We start from the raw sequence: 22,814 nt of genomic DNA on the forward strand, positions 1-22,814 counted from the left end.
GACTAAAAATGATGCATGCAGTAACAAAGGGGGCACTTAAGAACTACCATCTTTATTCTGAATAATTTGAGGCTGATCACAGTTATTTTAGCACCATGAAAAACATTACACATTCATTTCTTACCCTCTTAACAAAGCAGAACTTGAAAGAAAGTAGTTAAGGCTCGCAAAACATATATCCTTTAATATCAAAAACAACATACAAAATAAGATGTCTATAAAGATACTTAAACATGTCAGTGTTATCAATATTAGCAAACGTTTTGGTATAAAATCACTCTAATTTTAGCATATGCAGTTCCAAAACATTACAATTGTTGATAAAATATATATATTGTAAAGGGCATACTGAACATATGCCAAAGTTTACATGGCTGGAAACTCACTGGCCGGCTGGAACCGTAATGGTGCTGTGCTTGTCAACAGTGAGACACACAATGAAAATAATTACTTTTTCCTCAGCCATCTCTCACATTCCAGTGCTACACCTCCTCTAGTTAAATGCAGAAAGTTTGTGTATGCCCTGGTCAAAATACATTGTATTGATATATACATACACAGACACTCTTAATAGCAGAGGGTCATTTCTGACACAAGCTTTCAGATGCCAGCTTCTGTAACACTTCCAGCTCTCTGAAGGGCAATCCAGGCCCCAGACAAGGCACCACCTCTGCTCCCTGCTCAGAGGGCACAGCTGAGCCACTCCATGTGAGCTCCCAAGGCAGGGAGCTGCTCCATGCCAGCACAGGGAGAGCCCGGCTGCTTAAGGTAAACTACACAAATGATAGTAAGAATAGTAGCACTGATTCCCATCCTGACATACTCCTTTTGGGGCTGCAAGGAAGCATCTCCCATCCCTTTGGCATGTACTACCTGATGCAAAGAATCGAGCAGGGCATTTTTGCTTTACAATGGCAGTGTCCATTTTTTTTTACATCACAAGCCTGTGATCAAAGCATTCACCTGGCATATGCAAGAGCTGCCTTCAGTGCTCCTGGGAGGTGATCCAATCTCACCCCTCTCACTTCACCAAAACTTGGCTGGTCTGCCAGGCTATGGCTACTCAAAGATTTAATGCAAGAAGGCTGAAAAGTACTATCCATATCCAATATGGTGTGCATCAGTTTGACAATCCAGTGTCTCTGAAGGGCAGGGGGGAATGTATATGCCCAGACATTGGACGTGAAGGACCAAAGGAGAAAAAGTGTCCGTTGTCTACCTCTGATACCAAATATACCCTGAGGAACGGCCACAGAACGCCTAACGCATCTTTGAGGTGAGGGAACAATTTTCAGGGGCAATAAATGGTCACTGAAAATAAATTTAGAAAAATAATTAAAATGTTAATGCTGAACAGAAGAAGATCTGGATGAAAGCAATTCTAATTATGTTATAATTTGAAGTCTTGGTTTGAGACTTGTATGGGTCATCTACTGTAGCCAAAGCAAATCCAACAATACTTTATTAATTAATCATTTCATACTGTTGTATAGCATAGATGTAATAATAACCTGAAGGGTTTTCATTATTTGACTCTTTGCTGAACAGCTATATTAAGATTTACAAGGATCTCATACGTACTGAAAAGATGTGTCAGCCAGACATGAAGACAATCAAACCTTGCTCAAAATTAGTCTTGGTTTCAAGACTAATTTCTGGTGTATTAATTATAGCATTAAGTAGGACTGGAAATTTCACATCACCATTTTAAGTGAACTTCTCTTGACCGAATTTCTTCTGAAGCCTACCCTGAGAACATGCAATGGAAAAAAAATGATTACTCTGTTTATAGGATGAGAGAGCAATGTCTATGGAAAGTACTCTAACGAACCGTTCTCAAGAGAGGGATACATCAGAATAATTTAAGAGTCTTCTTGAATTAAGCTAATATTTTAATTTTAGAATCTACCAGCCAACAAAATTAAGTCTGGAATGAATTGGGTCATCAAAATGTAAGTTCAGCAGGCTTCCCATGAACAGGTTTTCACACCTGAAAATAAATTGCTACAAAAATTTATTTACATTTATTCAGTTAGAATAAAATTGAGTATTCAGTCCTTTTCTCTCCTAGTTTTCAGAATTGCAACCATTTCAACAATATTTAATCATTTTCATTAATGTAATAAATAGCTATTTGTTTGGGGGTTTTCTGTGTTGGTTTGGGTTGGGATTTGTTTGGGTTTTTTAAAGGGAGACAGCTAACCTCATTTTTAAAACCTCAGGGCATACAGAATTCAGTATATTTCTCAGTAAGTTTCTCAATGATTGGTTGGCCTCACCACTAAAAATCTGAATTTTTTTTTCCACTTTTAGCTATGTCTTATCTAGCTTTAGGACACAAACTCCTTGTGCTTTTGTCCAAAAAAAGAGTATTTTCTATTGGACATTTCCCCCATAGATACAAGCTAACAGAAAAGATGCTAACAGAATTCTTCTGCATTAATTTACTTTATCTTCTCCGAGAAGCCTTTCCAATTTTAGTGTTCTTGCAAAACAAGCACTGGCATTAGAAATAGGTTCATTATTCCAACATCACCTCACCACACCAGCACAGCTTCCTTATCCTTAACTCTGCTTCCCTCTCATTTAATACCCCACTCACTAGCTGTTTTTGACATAGTAATGACTCCTAAACAGTTATTCACTCATTGTACCTCCTCCTGGAGTCATTTGTTTGTTGGGGTTTTTTGGTTTGGGGTTTTTTTCAATAAATGCTGTCCTTCATATTTGTGAGCAATATAATGCTTTTCGTTACTCAAATGTGAGAGTTTGGATTTTTATTTTTAAAGGGCATGCCAATAATTAATCCATATTATTGTTATACCATTTCTGTGTCATTTCTAAAACCTAACAACAATTACTTTATATACTCTGCTAGAGAACTTATAGAGATACAGAGCAGCAAGTCGGGACCATGTCACAATTATATCAAGATATCTGGTCACAATCATTTCAAATTGCACCAGTGATAAAGAGCAGCCTTGTTTTTGGTTTAAAACTCAACACCAAAACACATGAAATGCAAGATCTGTGATGAACATTAATTTTTTTATAACAAAGCATTAGGAAATAAGAGGCTTTTACCACATTTACTCAACAACACCTTTTGCGTTGCCCAACTGGAAAATAATACTGAATAACATGTTCTACAGAAACACTCCAGACAAGAGCAACATCAACTGTTAACATCACTTTTGTAATGAAGGCAGCATTTCATAGTAATTTTAATTAACAGTACTATGCATCTATGAACCTGAAGGGACCTCTGTTTTCCAGACTGGTTTAGGGTTTTTTTCCCCACCTCCAAGTCCTTCCCTATACACCTCTAATATTTTAAGATTCAATTATTCAGAGCTCACTCATGTAAAGTAGGGATTGAAAGTCTGCAATAGAAAAAGGGTCTGAGGTTTCATCTACAATAATTAGGATGCTCTGTATATTATATTTAAAGAACTTCCATCAGTTGCTAGACGTAAACATTCAATGCAATAGTATTGCTGTTTTGTATCACAAACCCATGTGGGTTTTCTGAGCAATTTACTACAACAACACTGGAGAAGGAAAAATAATGAAAATAGCAAAGACAATAAAGGCTATAATTCAAAAAAAAAGTATGCCTCCACGGTTTGTGTAAAGAACAAGTACTGTTACTAATTAAGAAAATGCACTTAAATATACACTTTGTCCAGATCACATTTAATTTACTCTTCACTATGACAGTTCTAAACAAGGAAAGAAAAATTATTGGTATTGAATGGACCTGAAAAAAAGAATTATTAATTATTTCAGTGATTGTTGATCCATACCCACAAATAAGCACTGCACTTAGAAGTGTTTTATGATAAACTGAAAAGCAGCGTTTTCATCTCAAGGTCTTATGCTTTTAAATATTTTTCAGAAAAAGAGGTTTTCAGAAATACCTACTTGACAAACAGTGTATAATACTTAAGAATACATAAGCAATGGAGCCATATGTTTAGGATGTTAAGCAAGAAATAGGACATGCAAAGACATTTCTTTATATTTGAATAAAATATGGAGCTATATTCTACAGGTAATTGAACACACCTATATAGACCTGTAATCAACCTGCATGTTCACTTAGTGCAAAAATCCTTAATTGATGAACTTTGTTTTAATAGTTCATGTATATTTCCACATTAAAAACAACTTGGTATTGCACTTAGAATGTATCTTTTAAAGCTGTCTTGTTTTTAAGAATAAAAAAAAACCCCTAACAAGTACAACAGAATAATTTGAAATTCAGTCTAATTCACAATACTGCTCCAAAGAATTAGTCATTACAGTTTCAAAACTATCAACTACTCTGAGGTTTCACTGAAAAAAAAAATTATACACATGCATCTTAATAGTATTGCCTTCAGTAAATAAAAAAAGTCTATAATTCAGCAGCTTTACTTCTGAACATGTTCGCACTCAGAGCTTAGTTTGTACATATTCAAAACTTGAGCCCAAGAATTTCATCCTGAACATTCTTTGTTTGGGCTACTGTGAAAGGTGAAAGCAAACACAAGTGAGTGTTTTGGCAAACTAAACAGGCTGGGGTATTTAGAGAAAATAAAAAAGATGTTTAATAATTTAGTTTTCTAATGAAAAATCATTTCATCAAGAGTTTAGGGAATCAAAAATATGCATATTCATGTTCATGATATAGAATTATAAAAGACTGTAAACAGCATGAGAAACTTCAAAATACAAATCAGTCATAAGAGCTACTACATTATCCAGTATAAACACCCATGGGTGTGCCTGCATTGGATGGGCCATAGACATGATTGAAGAATCCTGGGTCAGTGAGCCAAAAACAGCTCTCACATTTCCAGAAATCGGTTCTGATGGATTAGAAAAATATTCTCTTCACACACAGAATCACTACACACATACACACTAAAGCTACAAAACTTCAAATACCTTGAAAATGTGGCTTGAGATCAAATTCAACGACTCATCAAGAAAGTTCAATGGTATAAAAGATTCTTATAACAGTTTTGCAATTTGAGCAATAGTTCAAGACTTCTTCAGTGTAGTATAATATCTTCAGCCAAAAAGTAGAAATCAAACTTCAGTAGAGGTCAGGATGGTATAGGGAAAAGAAAACATCAAATGCCAGATTCCAGTTCTCTGACTGGCTTTTCTGTTGTGTTTGACACCAAAGTGCTTTCATTTTCCAGCATTTTCTCAGTAGCTTCTCCATCAACAGGTTTTGCTCTTTCTTTTAACTTCTGCCGTTCATGGACCCAGGGGATGCAACATAAAATAGCTCCGCCAATGAGGGGAGGGACTCCAGCCAGGTAAAATGCTACATCATAGGTGCCCAGCTTATCATGCAGCAAGCCTGGAAAGACAGGAAATAACCACTCATAAATAATGGGGCCTCAGGAATCTACGAACAGGTCTTGGATTCAGAAACCTGAGAGCTGGCACAGATTATAACCACTGACAACCTGATGGCCAAATATACATGTACATATAGGTAGAAAGGTATTCCAGAGTTGATTTGAAAGTAGTAATGAAGAGCTCAGTATATCACCCCTCGACTGCTTAACTATCACCCATCAAAAACAAGTACAATTTTTCCTATTTGAAAGTTGCTCATTTGAGCTTCTCCAGCACTTATATCTTGCCATGACTTGGAGAAATTATCCCTCTTTTAGTTACAGTTGCTTCTATTAAATGTGCCTCTTCCTCTTATTCTCTATATACTGCATATATTGCATTCCTAGTAGCCTCTTATTAAAAAGCGTGTTTGCCAATAATTCACTCTAATTGCTCTCTCCAAATTCCTCCCATTAGTCAAATTCTATTTAAGTATTAATAGCTGTGACAGTATATCCAGATCAGGAAGTACCTAGTCTATGGCATTCTAGCTTTAAAATGTTGTCCTTTATAATGCTGCATAGTTCAGTTACAACTTACCAAGTACCTTTCAGTAGCACTCACCAGATCTCAGAGTAAATTAGCACTGAAAATCATCAGCGGTAAGGAACACAGCTTTAGCTATTTATATCTCCCAAAGAACTTCTAGTATTCAGCTTCAAAACCTTTATTTCATCAGTCTCTCATCAAAGAATGAATAAAGCTAATTTTGGAATCCAGTTAATTTTCTGATTCTAATCTGGAGTCCTACTCTAATACAGGCAACCTATAGGCTGTCACTTCAATAGCATGGAAAATGTCAGGTCCTAAATCCAACTGGAAACTTACCTTTCTTTTGAGAAATGTTTTACATCTGCATACTTAATGAAAAAGATTGATCAAACTTTGAAGAGTGCAGTAAACTAATAATCAATGCACAGCAGTTAAATTCACCGCATCTTCTCAAGAACGTACCAAGGAAACCTACAATGTCAGTGCTCTGCATATGATGTAGGAATGGAAAACATGGCCAAAAAGTCATGCAAACATAGAAACATATTTACAGCTACAGAACATGTCTATACTCACCTGCAATGGGTGGTCCAACTGTCATAGGGACTGACATGAGTCCTAGTAGAAATCCTATAGCCTGGGAGACATCCTGAGCCCCAACAAGCTCAAAGGCAATAGGAGCCATAATGCAAATGAAGCATCCATCGAATAAGCCCATGAAGAGACACACGGCTATGAGAGCTCCAAAGACATGGCACAGTGGAATCATCATAGACATCAAGCCAATAAAGAAGAATGAGGCCACCTAAACACGACCAAGGAAGAGATATAAAAACACATTGCACCAAATTCACAAATATTAGGGTCAGACAAGCTTCCTTGCATTTCAAGTGAATTAAATTATCTGCCTGTATTTGCTTTAAAATACATACACGGATTACCACCATCAGAGGTTACATACCAAGATAAAACAAATACATAACTCATGACAAGCAAAGAAATTCCACTACCCATTTCACAAGCTTTGAAAATGCATTTGTAATCAACTATCCTGCAGTGACTCTGTAAGGTCATTTCTCATGCACCAAAATTTTTTGAGAAGTTGTTCCCAGCTCTTTCCACAAATGAAAGTCACAGAAATATCAAAAGTTTATTATAGCTGAAACACTGTAATTAGACTCCTCACTATTGTAATTTAAGTAAAAATATCAGTATTGTGAATGATTACTTCAGGATGCTTATATTCAATAGAAGTGAAACCATTACAATTTTTCCACAAAAGTGTACTGCTGTAGTCATGCATACTTACAAAGATTTTCTAATATAACCTTAGATTATTTATTTGTTTTAGACTAAAGGAATAAAACTGTCTTTCAGCAAAATAAAGCAGAATTAAAAAGAAAATAAAAAAGGTAATAGTTTTGCCTGTGGACCATCCATATGTCAGCATAGGAAATCAGTGTCCCAAACACATCAGGAAATCTAAGTTTTTCTATGACAACAAATACTCCAGGAAGGTAATCATTTCCTAAGAATTTTTGTTTTCCATAATGCAGTGCAGACAACATCCACTAGATGCCTCCCTTGCTATTCATTTCAAAAGACCAAATGGAGAACACCTCGCAGTTGCCAACAGGCAAGTGGACTAAAGCTTTTCCGAAATCCCACATTCTGCCTTAAAAAAATATCGTTAATAAGTGTGGAGGGAAAGAAGTGTATATCCTCCTTCATCCCCAAGCTTCAGCATTTCTGGAAGCTGTGACTCCTTCTGCAAAGTCTCCTCAATTAAGCCCCTCTCATGTTCCCATGGCCATACCACTGCGTACTATACTCAGAACATACTTAACACCAAATCAGCACCTATCAAAGATCAAGAAAAGAGATCCAAAATCCTTAATAGAGGAACATGTGGAAAAAAATTAACCTTTCTGAAACCATTATGAAATCACGGGATAAAACAGAGAAAGCAGAATCTAGAGAATCCCCAGAGCTTCTCACTCACATGCTAATGATTAGTAATTTCTTCCATTCCCAGCTGAAAACAGCAAGCAGCAAATAGACATTTTCTTAGCATTAAAAATAAAAGTCAGATTCATAAACTTTGCACCAAAGACTCCTAGTATCAAACACCATACACTGAATTTCCCAGAGTTTTGAAAGTTTTCAAATTTGAATTTCCAATCAGTTAGTTCTGCTTACTTATTAGCAGCACCTGAAACCAAAGCCTTCAGAATACACAGTTCTGAAGGAATATAGAAATAATAAAAACATACCTGTAAATAAATTTTTTTTGCACCAGGAATATAATCAGCAACTCTGCCAAAGATCAACCTGCCAACTCCTGAAGTAATGCCCAGACACAGCAGAAGCACTTCTTCTGGCACACTGTCACCAAATCTGTCTTTTACATGATTCATCTGTTTAAAAAGAAGGTTGAGAAAATAAATTTGCTTTAGAATTAAAAGACAGACCTTGGAAAACTTGAGTTAAATAGAAGTTAATCTGTGAATCTCAGATTTATAAATTCAGCTACAAATGGTCATCTACATTACTCTGCTTTTACAGATTTTAGAACAGGTAGGCTCTGTCTAATAACAAAAAAGAGAGAGAGAGAGAGAGATCTTAGAACAGTTTTCCCCAGCCACTCTTAATTTACTAGTCATATTTAAAATGTAACATAGAATCCACAAAGGCTGACTGAAACTGGCTGCTTCCCTGGCCAGGGCAGACTCAGAGGTGTGAAGATACTGAGTGATTAATTGGAATCACTGCAATACTGCTCTGTGCAGTAAGACAGAGACACAGGCTACCAAACTTGCAACACAGCTCAGGGCAGGAGCAAGAAGCAGAGAGCTGGAGACCAGACAATGCAAGTAAGAAACCAGACAATGCAAGTAGAAGAGGCCCTCCAGAATGCCTCATCCTGACATCCACAACCACCACTATGATGTTCAGGGGCAAGGAGGCAGAGGAGCAGGAACCACTTGCAACGCCAAATACTACAGCAAGCACTTCCTCAAGAGGGTACAGCTACAGCAGGGACAAACAAGGCAGCCTGGAAGAATGAATTATCAGCCACTTCAACCTAAAGAACTAAGGCAACTGATCAATGGTCCTGACCCCTGTATCAGTCATTACAACTTTAAAGTTGTTAAAAAAAAACTATTACCATGGCTTGATGGATTTTTTATAGTCTCCCTGGTTCCACAGTGGATTACGTTTGTTTGTGTGTTTGTGGTTTTTAAATCAACCTTAAAGTCTAGAAATTACGCACAGGGAAGATTTTTTTGCACTATTACCTTTTGAAACACATTTGCCAATACCAAATATGCCAAAGGGGGCATTAGAAGATGTAGAAGTCATTTGCACAGCCGTGCAAACTCTGTGCTCATAAGTAGTTCTGAACAAGAAAGTAAAGACTCAGAAGTGTGAAAGAGCAAAGAGAAGAAACAGATTTTAAGTAAAGATGTAGTAAAAACATTTGAGAAACAAGGTAACCAGAGGCTGATGGACCCAGATAGTAAAAGTTGCACACCAACTTATTATTAAATCTGAGTATGTGATAAAACTTCAAACAAGTGAACCCTTAATTTCCTACCTATAAAATTTAAAAGTTCCATTTTAGTAAACACTTCTAAAGCAAAATAGTCTAGATTCTTTTCTGGCAAGAATGTTAGTATACAAGCAGTGCCTTTTTTTCCAACATAAACAGGATTTGCTAGTGATAGTAATTTTCTTAAGTATAAAATCTATTGGGCACAGAAAGCCTATTAAATCCAATATTAATTTGTCCCATATAACTGATTTTGTAAGAAAGGGAAAAAAAATAAGGGTTAGTGGGTTTGGTTTGGTTTTTAAAAATTCCCTCTAAGTTAAAGTGAAGACAGATGCATGCTCTTTCTATTTTTTAAGTTTATTTTTCTCTTTGCTTTTTGAGACACACTTGGGAACAGAATCTCATGAAATTTTTCATCTGGAATGATACTTAAACATAAAAGATAAGCTGTTCTTTTTATTCCCTTTCCATCAAAGGTAAGAAGAAGAAAAGCTGACAGTTTTTCCACCTCTACCTTCACATGCCTGTCAACACCTGCAGGCTGGCCCAGCTGGCAAGAGAAGCCAAGGTGTTTTATGCTATTCTTGTCACCTGTTCCACTTCCATGTGTTTGCAGCCTCTAGCTTGTTTAATTAGCAGGCCTGATTCATCCGCTCCCTAGAGATTTTCAAGAGGTAAGATAAAGCTCCACATCTAGATAACTTTTAACCCTGCACCTGCAACTCAGTAACTGGGTTTCTCAAAGCAGCACGCAGGGTGAAATGCTGTCCTCTTAGATCAATGGGGAAAAATACTGGATTCAATCAACTCCTTAATCAGGAAAAAAACCACTACTCATCTCAAACTTCAAACATCTGAATTAGCTTTTTTTTTTTTTTTAGCTTTCACTGTTTTTAAGTACCTCATAACCTTTAAGAAAGCTTCTGACTAGATGTAAGGAGAAACTTTTTCCCCAGGAGGGCAGTGGCACAGGCTGCCCATAGAGATTGTTCAGTCTCCTTCCTTGGAGGTTTTTCAGGTCCAAGTGCACAAAGCCCTGAGCAACCTGGTCTCATCCTCAGATTCTTAACAGCATATTCAGCCTTCAGTGATGCAGTCACTAGGTAAGCTTTACTCAACAGCAGTATTAACTAAATGTCTGGAAATACAGTGATTCAGGATTAATTCACTACTGTAAGTGCTAACTCATTAAGGACTTAGAGACACTTATTAACTATAGGTTAAATATCTTTATGATGAAGTAGCTCAAACAAGATTCAGATTTCCGCAGATTTAGCTGCTAGAACTACTCAAAAATCCCATGATGAGCAATTGCTTGTGAACCTTCTCAGGCAGCATTTCATGCATTAACGTTCCTGTCATTGCAGAATTATACAAGTTGTAATTGTACGACTCTTTAGGCAGTAGAGATACTTTAGGCAGTATAGATACCGCAGTCAAATGGGGACCCAGGCATACAATTTCCGAAGCATTTTCCTATGGGTTCTGCTGCTTCTCAGTAATGTGGCTGGCTCTTCATTGCTGAATCGCAGGTCTGATTTCTCCACTCGTAGAAAAGACCTAGTTGGCTCAGGCAAAATTACATCCAGACTAGCACAGCTTCTCTGTTTTTAAAGCTAGAATTTATCTTCATACAATCCAGTTTTCCAAATCAAGACATAGACAGTGAAGAACATAACTGAATGCATCCCTGGCACCAGTATTCTACCTGTGCTCTCTATCATCAGGGTAACATGCACAGATCTTATTGCCCAAATTCTCATTACTGTTAGAATGAGACTAGAAGAAATATTAGCCTCTACATATGGCTGGAATGCTTTCAGTCTTGGTTAACCTCTCTCCATCCAACTAAGACCAGATTTTGCCAAGACCTTCCCTTCACTGCACATACAATTCAGCTATATTCACGCAGTAAATCAAAGACAGCAATCTGAGCAGAGCTGTAGCTCTTTTTTTTCCAAACACAAAGAACGTGAATCCAAAGAAGCAGTTATGAGCTAGCAAGAAACCACTCTTTCTCTGTCAACTGTTTTCTTCCCATGTATATTCCATTATGAGGATTCCCAATGAAGCACAGCCTTAGTAGGCTAAATATAATAGTCTTTCTCACCGAAAGAGATGCTCAACAGCAACATATAACCTAGAAAACTCTGAAGAAAATAGTGGGTTTAATGCGCTCAGTTACTGATTCAAGTCCTTACGTCTGACACTTTCATTCAAGACAAGTGTAAGGAAAAAAGCAAACGCTTATGGGGTACTGCTGGTACCATTCATATATTGGAGATACTATTCCTAACTGCTCCAAATTAAGTTTCCTGAAAGAGCTGAAAGGGTGTAGAGGCCTAGATGATAAGGGGGCTAATGTGTATGTCTCAAACACCGATAGCCACATAGCTCTGGAACCAATCAAGGATTGTTGGTAGTAACAGCCAAGGATTGTTGGTAATAACACACTGTGAGAAAGAACAGGATGTGGCTGGAGAAGGGGGCCATATGGAGGGAGTGCAGCACTTTTCCAGGACAAATGTCCTTGTTCTAGCTCTAAGAGATAAGCATAACGGTGCAGCGCACCGGAATGAGGCTGAGAAGCAGGCATGGACTGTAGGGAAAAAGCAAGACTAAAGACATCAGAATCCCTCTGATCCATTTCCAGAAAGGTCTAAAAGAACAGGCTGCACATGATAAGCAACTAATTTGCATAGAAAATGAGAAATCTCCAGGGCAGAGAGACGTACCCCTATCAAGTCCATGCAGTGCCCCCAAAACCCTGGACATCCCTATCACCTGGATTGATTGACACTGGATCCAGGACTGACTGGGGGTTTGTTTCTTTCTTCCTTCTTTCCTTTCTCACACTCTTTAATTCATCTCTCTCTTTTCTCTTTCACTTTATCCAAAACTCACTGCCATGTGTTTATCTAGGAGATCAGAGACTAACATACCAATTTCCATGCCAAGTGTGTAATTTACTAATAAAACTTTGTAAACTTTTGCAGACCCTCTCACTTGTTTTGTTCCTTTTGAACATGAGCTTCTATCAATCCTAGGTGCTCCCTTTCTTGTAAGGGTGGAGCCACAAGAGACAGTATAAAGAAATGGGCACAAGCACACTGGTGGATTGGTGTGGCTTGGGTGTCAGCAGCAAGACAGATAAGGCACACACATATCTGAGGAAGCTCGCAGTGACTGAGAATAAGAACAAGGAATAAAGCCAGGGATCTGCAAGAACTGAACTGTAACATACACAAGGGATGAGAGTTAAACTGTTGGATAACTTATTCTTTTAAAGCATTTTTTTAAATTATCATTTATGATTACGATCCATAATTTAGAGTCTCAGTTCTATCTGTTTCTTGTGGCCTAAAACAGTGTTTCAGGGCTTATTCTACTCTCAAAACTCAACTAGCCACTATGTCCAAAATTAGCTACTATCAGCCAGTCCTAGAGAGTTACAGGTCAATCACATTAACTTGAATTTCCAGAATAACAGCAGAAAAGGAAACAAAACTAGAACTATTTGTAAACATCTAGCAGGCAACATCACAATCTAAGGATCAACACAGATTTGTGGGGAAAAAAAACCAAAAAACCCAAATTTCTCTCTATTACGTGGTGGGTAGCAAACCTTGCCTACAGGGGTAAGGGCAGATGTAACAAATCTTGACTTTGGCCAGCATTTAGGAATTCTCTCAAACATAATTCTTATGAGCCAGTTTGGAATACATGTCTTAAATGAAACAATTGTAAAGATGAATGTTCAAATGTTTGGAAAGGCTATTTCAAAATAGCGATTCACTGCAAAACTGAATATGCCAAAGAAGGCACAACCAAAATCTTCCCCAATGTATTGCTATTTAATGTTTCTGTTAATTATATGGACAGTGAAATAGATAATATACTTTTAAATCTGCAAATTACATCAAATTATGAATATGGCAGGCACTGTAAAGAAAAAGACTGGAATTCAAAATGATCTTGGCAAACTGGCATCTCAGTCAATAATGTGAAATTAGTTATTAATTCATAATGTTTTTATGGAAATTAAACTATATTGAAAAAACACTGAGGCAAAAAAATCAGGTGCATGAATACAAGATGGAAGAATGCTCTGGCAACAGCTCTTTAGAAAGGAAACTAAAGGTTTAGCAGATTAAAACTTCAGCATGTTCCAATAATGTCATATTACAAAAGTAATAAAAGACATGAATTCATTACATGATGTGACCTTCACATACTGCTCAGTACCAGTAAGGGCTCAGCTGAGTTTTTATGTCCTGTTTTGTCCATTACTCATTATTAAAGACATGGACCATGTGTACAGAATACAAAAGACCTGGCAATAAGCAGAAATTTGACAACTATGACCTGTGAAAAAAGATTTTTAAAAAGAAATATTAAAAAAGGTCCTACACCAAAGTCTGTACTCAAAAAAAATTGAGTAAATTGGATGAAGTACTGGCATACCTCCAGTCTTATTTTCTATGATTCCTGGAGTGATTTGATGGATGTCTTAGAATAGTCACAAATGCATACTTATTGAGTGTTAAAACTTAAAAAATCTTTGTTTAGCTCTAGCTTGGTAAAACATTGCTGTATCTTTGATTAAAAGTAACCTTATGACTGGAGGAAGCAATTTCCTGACATCATTACTTACGTTAGGCTTCTAAAGAGCTAAGTAATTATTTTCAAATCATTGTGGTATTTACTAATGTGATACAGTGTTATCAGTTTACAATTTATGTAATTAAAAGTGAGCACATTACATGACATTCTACAATTATGAAATTATGGAATATCAAAACTATGGATCAAGATATCCTACACAAACACCCAAAAAAACAAGAATATATTTCATTAACCACTGATGATTAATATTGTATGTACTGGACTTGTTAAAAAAAAAAAAACAAACACACCTTTTGGCTAATTGTTTTAAACACCATTTAAGATGGATTCTCAAAGTAGCTAATAAAAGTGAAGCAACTAAAACCTAACATAGCAACTCCATTCCCTTTATAATATTAAATTAAAAGCTTATAGTATGGATTAATTTTATTTAGCATACTTCAGTAAAATTTTAATACAAGTCTGCTGCTTCACATCCAGTTTAGTCTTCCTCAACTCTAAAAAAAAAAAATTCCTATTGTACTATTCACTTTAGGGATGACAATGCTTTGGCCTTGACTTTCAAATATGGTCAGACTTCAACACTCCAGCTTAAAAATAACAATAATAAACCTCGAGAAGATGAATATAGCAGCATATACTATTTGTGCAGAAAGAAATGGAAAGACAGCCTAACAAAAGTGATTTTCTTAAACCAAGATCTATTAGTAGTTACAGTTACTTCAGTTAAGTACCCAATTTCTTTCCTTATTTTTGCCTATATTAGACATCACTGGAAATATTACATAGATTTTACAGAAAGTATACATTTAGCTTCTGACAGTTCAGTTCAGCAACACTGAAGGTAAATTTACAACTGAATATATGGGGAGACAAATGGGACTGTGTATTGACCAACTAAATGATATAGTAAGTAGGAAAAGAGAACTGCTAACACACCACTACAATACGAGAAGCAAGACCTTTATTACAATATTGTGTTAGCTACAGCATTTACATTTCACAAAAAGGATGTCTTCTCACTTCTTAACTTAAGGTGTTTTTCTTAGACAGCTAGCTTTCCAAACTGATACAAAAAAAAATTCTTTGAGAGGTAATTTGGAAGCCTGATCCCAATGCTCCAAGTTGCTCTGTGGAGCAGCTTCTTGGACCATAAGGACTAGTCAGTCAAACTAAACATCCTCAAGTCAAGTGAGAAGAGTATCCCTCAGCTTAAAAGATGTTCTGAAAGACAGCTATGAGACTGGTTCAAGATCTCTGGAATCTGCCAGACTAAAAAATTTACCAGTAGAGTTCTTCTGTAACTACTCAGACAGGAAGGTGACAATGGCAAAGAGAAACAATGGAAGCCAGACTAAGATCAGAATGAAAATAAGTATTTATTTGCATCAGTGAAAGTAATTAGCCAGGAACAAACAGCTTTTACAAAAGGACAGGTTTTCATTTTACAGAAGAGTGCTGCTACCTCAAGTAAATTTTTCAGCTCATCAGTAGAATTAACAATAAGATTACCAGACAAGATTGTCAAAAGGCAGCTTCTTAGAGTAGCCCCTTTAAAAATTACAAATATAAAGATTTTACTTCTTGCCTATCTTGAAGAACAACACAGTAAGCAACTTAGAGTCAACTGGTTAGTAAACTAAGGAATCATTATCTGCCTACATGCTGCAATGCTATTGTCATGTCCTCAGAGAGCTTGACTCTACAACAGAATTTGTGCTGCTTTTATTATGTCTCTCAGGACTAGACTCCTTAAACACAGAAGTTAGGTGAGTAAGATCAAAACTGATTCTCAAACCTCTATTCAGCCACCAGGGCATCCGTGACACTTCAGTATTAGAAATCTACTTGTGTACATCGTTATAATCACCTCAGCTTTCACAGACCTGAGTGAAATACCTTATTCATTCTACTGGAAAACAGAAGAAAGCTCTCACAAGGGTTTCAATTCCACTTGCAAGTCCCAAATACACTGGCAACTATCTACCAGACCAGGATCTGAGAAATTGAATCAAGTAGTCAAATTTTCATTTAAAACACAACAAAAAGATGATGATAGCCTCTCCTCCTCATACAGAGATACAGTCCTTACTCAGGATACAAACATTTCTTTTCCCTTTTTTCTTCTGCCTGAAGCAATCCAAAACCACCTCTCCCTTTCCCCAGGAAATACTGTGCTCAGAAGTAATGACTAATTTTAACTCAATCATCAGGATACAGATATTTATGCTCTGGGGTTTTTTCCCACCTGGACTAATCCAAAACCACCTCTCTCTTTTCCTAGGAAATATTCTGCTCAGAAGTAATGACAAATTTTAACTCAATCATCAGAAAAGAATGTGAAAAATAGCTCACAGCCTGACAATTACTGGCAATCAAATAGAAAGAGCTAGGTTCTGAGATTTTCTCAAAGGAAGAATCAAAACACATAGTAAAAAATTCACAGATCTGAACAGGATTTAAAAAGCAAAGAGGGTTTCTATGAAGCTCTTCTTGGAGCAGAAACTGGACACAAAAGCTGGTCTGTATATGACTGAAGGTATTTGGCAATTAGTTTTTGTTACTTTGTAGGAGGGTAGCAGGGAAAAAACATCAGCTGTGATCTCAGGCTTCTGGGCACTTGTGGAGTTTGAAGAGTTTAGTTCAGGTCAAAATGCTTCAAACATTCAAAACTAAGATGCTGAGTTTACCATTAAAATAGCATTAAAAAAAAAAAACCACAACACAATTTACTCTGACTTATATGCTCTATCTGCTATTAGAATGGTTTGTATTATGTCACAGTACAATAACTAATGCGGCGTTAGAGATTGATACAAAGGAAATCACAATGTAACTCAGACCTTTCAATCTGCCAGCATTGCAGACCTGAGGAAGACTCCTTTCCTCTTATCCTTTTAATTTCTACATGAGTATACCTGCAATCTATTTTTTTAAAACTTTCATTTACATTTACTTCTCAAAAAATCAGAAAATATCAGTTTTATTCTTTTCCATTTCTATTCTTTCTGAAACTATATATTTTTTATTCATCTCCAGTACTTATTTGAAAAGCATAGCTTAAATACACTGTCATAACAATCACAAGGATAAAATAGGAATTAATTTAATTCTTTCTCCCACCCCCACCCCCACTGTCCAAAGTGGGCAATCTAACCAAGAATAAATACTGCCAGGTCAACATCGAGGAATACTGAAAAAGAAATGGGTGCACAGGATAATTACAGAAGTGGATAAAGGGGGAAAATTTCACTAACCTGGGCAGTCAAACTGCAGCAGATGTTGAGATCTGAAGGGAGATAAATGCAAAGATTAGAAAAGCAAGTAAAGCATGGGGAGCCACTGAAGACTTTGGGTCTCAGAGGTATCTGCTTAATAATTACATTGGACCTTTACAAAACCAGAGCCTTGTTAGTCTTCCATTGGAGACAGAAATATGATAAAGTGGATGAGAAAGGTAATAGTGCTAAAATTGACAGCTATACCTACAGTACAGAGAAATATCTGTCACACAGTTATCTGTTAGTACTGGACATAATTTAAGAGATACTGTCCTACCACTACAAAACAGACTAACAGCAGATTCTGGGAAATAAAAGATGTAGCAGACCTCAGACAAATGACTGATGTAGATGTGAAGAAATGAGAATTCTTGAACAGCAGCCCATAAAAGCAAATGAATGTAGTGATGGAAACTGAATTTTCCAGTTTCAGGAAAAAATATTGCGACACACCAATTAGATATTAAGCATTACTTTACATAACATTCTAAAAGTAGCAAATTTATAACATAATACAGGTGGTGCACAAAACACAGACAGTACTTACCTTACAAGAACTGAATTTCTTTAAGAGCTGTTATGTGTATGCACTTTAACTTATAAAATCTGCATATCCACGGTGAAGTTTAGAGATTTTTGGTTAACAGAGTCCATACAGACTTTTCACCATGCTCTGCACACAGACATAAAGGACAGCATTTATCTCTGTGCTTCTATTTGTCTCCACTGTGGAATCCAGAGGCATAGGAATTAAAGGGAGAAGAGAGGTGCAGGACTAGGACTGTACACATAGAATGCACAACCTGACCAGCTTCGCTTATTGCAAGGTATAGAACTCCATTCTCCTATGGCTCCTTGAGCAATTCTCCCACTGCAAAGGACACAGAGCAACTGCCACTGTCTTTGTAGAGACGACCCCTCTTACAGGGACAGCAACTGAAACACTGGTTTCTCAAATGAAGAGTCTAATTTAGAGATGTCACATCTGACAATATTTAGGGAACACGATGTCAGTAGGGGAGGCTTGAAGAGTTACAAATATATTTGCAAGCAGTGTTATAGATGACGACTAGGGTCTTGTCAGGCAGAACTATTGCAGTGAGATTCACCCTGACTATCATAGCTTATCCTGATACAGCAGAGCTCAAATGTGGTTCAGGAATCTTAGGTGGTTTCTATACCCCCTTCATACTTTCCTGTGTAATTCCTCCAAGTGACCCAATACTTTTGCTTGGGGAGGGTGCAATTCACAAGTGGAAAATGTCAATTTTTGTGTATTGGCAGAATAGAGAGAATGTTTTGTCCTGAATAAGTAAGGCCTCTCATAAATTTCCAGAGTATATGGAAGTGAATACAATTTTTAAATTATATAGCAAGAATTTCAGATAAATTCCTAGGAAAACTGTGGCTACAGAGGATCTTCCAAGAACTCAGCTGTTCATTTCTCCAAGTTGATTGCACAAGTCAACAGTTTTTATTGGCACAGATTCTGGAGGCAAAGGTTCAAACACTGAATTTTCACAGCAGAATCTGATCTCTTATTAACAAAAACAAGACACATCACTGATACAGAGTGAGAAATGGGCAGATAAAAGTCAAAATTCATGGCTAGGCTTCGCGAACGAAGATTTGGGAAAAGTCAAAATAGCTGGCTCGTAAAGAACAGAGCTGAAGGTCAAGTCATCTTGGTTCAATTTAAGAAGGTAGTCCAAGGTGATAAAGTAGTTGTAGAACAGTTAAATCATACAGAGGCACAGAACTTACACTACAGACCAGAAGCGTGGGGGAATGAAATCTGGCAACAGAAGTCTGTCATCTGTAATCCATATCAGCAAGTCCTCCTGCTAATTTTTATATATCTAAAGTGAAAAAGACTACTTTTATCTAAAGAACATGGGGAAAAAAATGGATTTTCCAGCAAAAGATAAGTAACATAGACCAGTACACAGCACTATCTTTTTGTCCAAGGACAGACTATGTGGGCACAGCACTAGACTCAGCAACTCCAAAGTAAAAAACACAGAAGATCTGGAGACAGGCTAAGCCACCCAGGGGACAGATTAATATTTATCCAAGTTGTCTGATTTTGCAATGCAGCCAAGATGTTTATATACATCAAGAAGTTCTTATGACTAACATGTACTCTACAGAGATTCCAAATAGCTTCATGCCTCTCCCACAAATAAAAATGCTTGGAAGCATCTTTACTTTTCATTCTGAGGTGCATTTTCTTTCCCAATACAGTTTATGAGAATCTTAGAGCAGAGTCCAAGGTGATGCTCTGTTTCTCAGTGGCAATATTTTTTTTCCAAGCACTGTCTGCAGTCCAGTCTCACTTCCCTGTTCCTTGGAGTTCCAGCTGAACTTATTCCTGGCAACGCAGATTTCAGTGAAGCAATGAGACACTGGATCTTCAGTATAATCTAAAGAGGACATTAAATCCAGTACTTATCTCCCTCCCAAGACAGATTCCCCCAAGAAAGTTGTTGGAAAAAATGGCCAGACACACACCATTTTTTCATCTTAAACATGAAGCAAACAGACACAGAACACATACACCCCACACAGCTACTGCTTACCAAAAATCTCTACATATACAAGGATGCACCCATCATGGAATATGATCGTGGCTAAGCATCAAAAGGAGAAGTCAGATTTACTCAGTAAATTAAGAAATGGGCAGCAAAGCAAGGTGCAAAATACTGAAATCTTTTTCTTGAGCTATTCTGAAGTTTTAAAAGAACAGTCAGCGTCATGGTAGCTTCCACACTGCATATCAATTCATGAGTAGCTTTGTATACAAGCCTGTAGCCATATCTGAACAGCAAGCCTAATTTTCAAATATATCTAGTAATTCTTTAAGAGTATTTCCTTTGCTAAAAAATATTTCAACATAGAAAGGTAAACTTTATCAATACATATTTCTATTGCATTATCTACAATCTAGCTGCTTTTTTTAAAAAAAGTAAAACACATAAGAAATATATGCAATATTTTGTTCAACTATTCAGTTGTTAAATTCAGTTTTTCATCCTGCAAGGTGTAAGACACTATAAATAAGGCAGGGCCTACCATTAGCAAGAGGCATTTAATAAAAGAAACTGCTAAATTAAACTATATTCGTCCCAAGACAAATTACTACAGGACTGAAACACTGCATTAAAAACAAAACACAATACTCAGCCCCTTCTTTTGAAAGTGTCTCATAATTAATATTGTCCTGAAGGCATACTGAAACTTAGTAGTGACCTTGGCCACTGCTTAGAAAAGCCTAGGCAGCAACAGTATTTCTTTTTAAGCAGTATTTCTTTTCAACGTGGCTAAATAAAGTACAAAAAGCAACAACATATCTTTTAAGCTACCTGGCACGTGACTTTGTATCAAAGTTTAATGGAATTGACCTAACAAGCTCATAAGAATTAAGGATGCATGATTCTGATTAAGTAAATATTTTCTAAGGGTAAAAGAACAACACTAAACCCTTCAACATCAGACTGACTGCTGAAAAACAGAAGTTCTCTATTTATTATCAAAACAAGCACAAGACAAGTGACACAGAGAGTAGGTATGCTTTCTTTCAAATGTACTTAATAATTTCCTTGAAAGATAGTCCTTACTAAAAACACTTGGAAAGTGTTTTCACCTGATCTGACAGATTGCTGTTGTGAACTCACTATTTAAACTTGAATGGACTAAACTAGGATTTTCTTTGTCTGTCTTAGAGGGTCATCAAAAAATTGCCTATTTTAGAGGGTCATCAAAAAAAACCCACTCTCAATCACTGCAGTTTAGACTGATTTTAAAATTGAGAGGAATAATAACTATTTGATCTAGTAATCTTCTGACTTATCAGTTTGTTCTTCAAAAATCTGAATTAATGCTGAAACTATAGAATAAAATTAAGTCAAAACTTATTTATAGTGTTTATCTCAACCCAATTTCCAAGTGACATGTAATGGAACACCTATTAATGGAATTTGACACCAATTAAACTGGGATAAGAAAAGCTTTCCCTTTTAGTTCTCCCTTGCAAGAGCCAAAAGCAATATGATGCCTATTTCACATGCAGCTGATATCTACCAGTCAGGGACTGGTAATTCTTGCCAGCTCCTTGACATGAATACTATCTAGCTTGCCATATAATCAATGTGTTTTAGTTAGAGCCCACTTCATAAGCAGGTTATTTCTCCAGTTTTTACTTGATGAAGCAAATACAGTGCAGATAGTTAAAACTGCAAATACTTGGCCAATTCTATTATTCCAAAGCCCAAAATGAGTTTTCACTTCTTTCGTACTACAAGTTTCGCAGTGCGTGTTCTCCTTTCCAATATACTTCAGGAAATGCAAGAGACATGAACAGAAATCAGGGCTGGCCCTGAAGCAAATGGAGACCCTGCCTGCACCCTCAGGAGCTCCTCAGCTGTGCCAAGCTGGCATTCAGCAGCTGATGTGCAGTGACTCGAGCACACCGAATCTGTGACCTCCAGCCACCATGGGCCTGGGGGGTGACACACAAGGACCCCAATCCATAGGGCCTGTGGCACCTGCACTCCATCACATGGTCAAGAGCAGTTATTCCAGCTGAAACTATCCTTCCAGGTGGGAAAAATGGGACTTGGTTAAGTAGAGAAGCCAGTTCTGAGGTCTAAGAGGAGAGCTGTAGGCAGCAGGTTCATTTGTATAAGTGTTTACTTCTTAAGGTGCTTGCAACCAGCATTCTAGCAGTCTGGCTGCTGTTGGCCAACCCCAACAGTGGGAAAAACTCAAGAATTTTAACGTAACAAAAGCTGTCACTCACCTAAGGATTGTATCCCTTTTCCAGTATTGTTTACTGCATTTTTAAAATTGCAGCAATGAGACAATAGTAACTTTCATGTTCAAAAGATCAGGTAAGCACTCTGTGGTTTAGTAGACATACCAGCAAAAAACCTTATTTTTTCTTATAGCCCTTGATTTATTTGTAAGTGCATACTTCTATGTACTTCTGGAAGTACATAAAATGTGGGGGGTTTATCAGAAGCAGACAAAACTAGGATAAAAAATGTCCAGAGCTATCTACTTGAGTTGAAGTATCTGTTGAAGGCAGAATCCATACTGTTCCTTCATGAACACTGATTTATTCACTGTCTCAAATACAGATCCACATGGACTTCCTAAGGTTTTAGTCCCCCCAGGATACATCATTGCCCACCAGCAATAAGCGCCACTTCACTTATTCATGTTTCCATAAAAATAAACACCTCTTTCCATTAAAAGTATTATCCTCATTCAACAGGAGTGAAAGCACCCTATAAAAAGAAAAAATGTATACTATACTATAAAAAAAGATAAAGAACTTTGTCCTCTACAAGTCAACCAGCACCTTTAGTCCAGCCTATAAACTACAAGCATTTGTACAAGCATCTTGGTAAAAACTTACAAGCTTTTTGTTCAATAAATGTATTTCAGAAGTTCTATTTGAC

General features: G+C 36.9%; 1 protein-coding gene across 1 annotated transcript in view; it reads right to left on the reverse strand.

Annotated features, from left to right (window-relative positions):
* Positions 1-33: 33 nt before the first annotated feature.
* SLC16A10 (solute carrier family 16 member 10) overlaps positions 34-22,814 on the reverse strand; it is a 65,695-nt gene continuing 42,914 nt past the window's right edge. Inside the window, exons 4-6 of the mRNA XM_064649748.1 lie at positions 8,163-8,306; positions 6,466-6,694; positions 34-5,356 (exon numbers count right to left, since the gene is read on the reverse strand). Coding sequence (XP_064505818.1) covers positions 5,121-5,356; positions 6,466-6,694; positions 8,163-8,306 — 609 coding nt within the window. The 3' untranslated portion in view covers positions 34-5,120. The remainder of the gene's footprint in view (positions 5,357-6,465; positions 6,695-8,162; positions 8,307-22,814) is intronic.

Source organism: Pseudopipra pipra, chromosome 3 (genome assembly GCF_036250125.1).
Source record: "Pseudopipra pipra isolate bDixPip1 chromosome 3, bDixPip1.hap1, whole genome shotgun sequence".
NCBI classification, from domain to species: domain Eukaryota; kingdom Metazoa; phylum Chordata; class Aves; order Passeriformes; family Pipridae; genus Pseudopipra; species Pseudopipra pipra.